At 43.8% G+C, this 2,500-nt stretch overlaps 1 protein-coding gene across 1 annotated transcript in view; it reads left to right on the top strand.

Annotated features, from left to right (window-relative positions):
* LOC308168323 (suppressor of tumorigenicity 14 protein) overlaps nucleotides 1-2,500 on the top strand; it is a gene marked incomplete at its 3' end in the record, with an annotated part of 13,425 nt that overhangs the window by 9,206 nt on the left and 1,719 nt on the right. The window contains exons 14-16 of the mRNA XM_080542872.1: nucleotides 489-599; nucleotides 1,566-1,685; nucleotides 2,040-2,223. Of these exons, the coding sequence (XP_080398998.1) occupies nucleotides 489-599; nucleotides 1,566-1,685; nucleotides 2,040-2,223 (415 nt within the window). The remainder of the gene's footprint in view (nucleotides 1-488; nucleotides 600-1,565; nucleotides 1,686-2,039; nucleotides 2,224-2,500) is intronic.

Raw genomic sequence — 2,500 nt, 5'->3', positions numbered from 1 at the left:
GATTGTAAGTCGCTTTGGAATAAGGCGTCTGCTAAATGCCAAAAATGTAAAAATAAATAAATAATCATATTTGGCAGCCTGGGCCATGTTCATAAGCTTGTTGTCAGAGGCCTTCAAATGGCTGGTCTATCTAATAGAAGGGCCAAACAGTTAGCAAAGTATTGGTAGTTAGCAAAGCTATTATTGGTAGCCATTCAATATGGAGACGGCGGTGCTTCTTGTACCCATGAGCTGGATACTGTCTGTTTTACAGTATTGATACTGTATCTGTCAATCCACTGTTATTATTTGGTGTGAATAACATCCTAAGCATAGGCATAACTGGTTGTAGGCTCAGCACTACTGTAACTGACTGTTTTCATAATTTCAAAATGCACTGTTAGTGTTTATGTCCTTTAGATATTGTACATTTATGTGGACATAAATAAAGAATTTAAAATGTGTGTGTGTGTGTGTTCTGGGAATTGACATTGTTGTCCTCCCATCAGGTAAATGCTACCACATGTGTCCCAACAAGGTGTGTGTGTCCAAGTCGTCAGTGTGTGACGGAGTCATGGACTGCAAGGACCGCAGTGATGAGATCAACTGCACCAGAATAAGTGAGGCCGTTCGTCTGTCTTCATGTCCATCCTTCCATCCATCCACCCACCCATCCATTAATCATGTCTGTCTGTCGGTCATTGACTTTCTAACCATCCCTCTATGTCCATCCATCCATCCATCCTTCCGTCCATTAGTCATGTCTCTCTGTCAGTCATTGTCTTTCTGACCATCTCTCTATGTCCCTCCATCCACCCATCCATCCTTCCATGCATCCATCCTTCCATCCACCCACCCACCCATCCATTGGTCATGTCTGTCTGTCACTTATTGTCTTTCTGACCATCTCTCTATATGTCCCTACATCCACCCATCCTTCCATCCACCCCCATCCATTGGTCATGTCTGTCGGTCACTCATTGTCTCTTTGACCATCTCTCTATACAACATGTGACAGGGTCTGGTGAAAACGTTCTGAAGTAGGGCAAGGTCATTTTTCAAAATAGAAAAAAAAAATATATACTTATTTGAATGTTGGTACACCTCAAACCAAATACCGGAGAAACTCGCTCTGAATCAAAACACACGCAAAACAGCTGCTAGTAGCTAGTAGCTAAAAAAGAACATCACTATGAACATCTAACTGCATGTTTAGCACATCACAACATGCTGATAGAACATTAATATGCTAAAAACACATAACTATACATAATTAGATGATCACACACGTCCTAAAACGTACATTTATTTACAAGCCATGTATCACTTACCCAGTAACCTACAGCAGACAATACAGTGAATCCAATTCACAAATGATAAGTATTTAGTGATCCTAAAACTGTTGTTTGTTATATCGAGTGGGCACTTCAACACTTTTTTTTAAACAAGCTTTTTGGTCATTTGCGCGATTTGAGAAGTGCTGACATGCGGACCATTGATCCCTCCCTCCCTCCCTCCTTCCCTCCCTTGGGCCACCCCTGAGTCTAATCCCTCTAATCCCTCTGTGTGTCTCTCTGTGTCTGTAGCCCATAAAGGGTGCTCCCCGTCCTCCTATAAGTGTGCCAGTGGGAAGTGTGTGGGGAAGACCAACCCCGAGTGTGACGGAGTCAAAGACTGCTCCGACGGCTCAGACGAGATGCGCTGCGGTGAGACTCCTGCTCCTGTCACACACACACACACACACACTGTCTATAATCAGTGGCCAGTTTTACATGTTTACATCCTGTCAGCCATGACACTTCTGTATCTGTTATAACACTGTAACACTAGTAGTGATAGTTGATCAGATCAGCTATAGCAACTCAGATATACATGTTACATAGTTGGTAGAGCATGGCGTTAACAAAGCTTAGGTTTGGGGTTCGATTTCCCGAGGGACCATAATTATACTGAAGAATGTATGCACTCACTGCAATGTCACTTTGTCTAAAAGCATCAGCTGAATGGCATAGATGATATATAATATATCCCAGGTATGTCTCTCTCTCACTTCTCCTTAGGTTGTGGCACCAGGCCCAAGAAGCGTACCAAGATAGTAGGCGGGGTTGACTCTAGCACGGGGGCGTGGCCGTGGCAGGTGAGCCTGCAGATGGAGCGCTACGGTCACGTGTGCGGCGCCTCGCTGGTGGCCAGCCGCTGGCTGGTCTCTGCAGCACACTGCTTCCAGGACTCAGACGCCATCAAGTGAGAGGCTGCAGATCACATGGCTGTTAAACAATCGTTATTGTCTGTTCCATCATCTTCATTATCATCATCATCATCATCATCCATATCAGAATCAGCATAACACACCACACAAACAGAAAAACATCATACATAAACAAACAAAGAACACAAACTTGTGGGGCAGATATCATGAGAATCAGAATCACTTTTCTTACCGTACACCGTTCTTACCGCACAAGAGTAAACTTATTTGGCTTTGGTTCCTCAACATTGACATTGCAGCATTCAGACACAG

Source organism: Nansenia antarctica (genome assembly GCF_963989245.1).
Source record: "Nansenia antarctica genome assembly, chromosome: 12".
Lineage (NCBI taxonomy): Eukaryota > Metazoa > Chordata > Actinopteri > Argentiniformes > Microstomatidae > Nansenia > Nansenia antarctica.
This window is presented reverse-complemented; position numbering and strand designations above follow the sequence as displayed.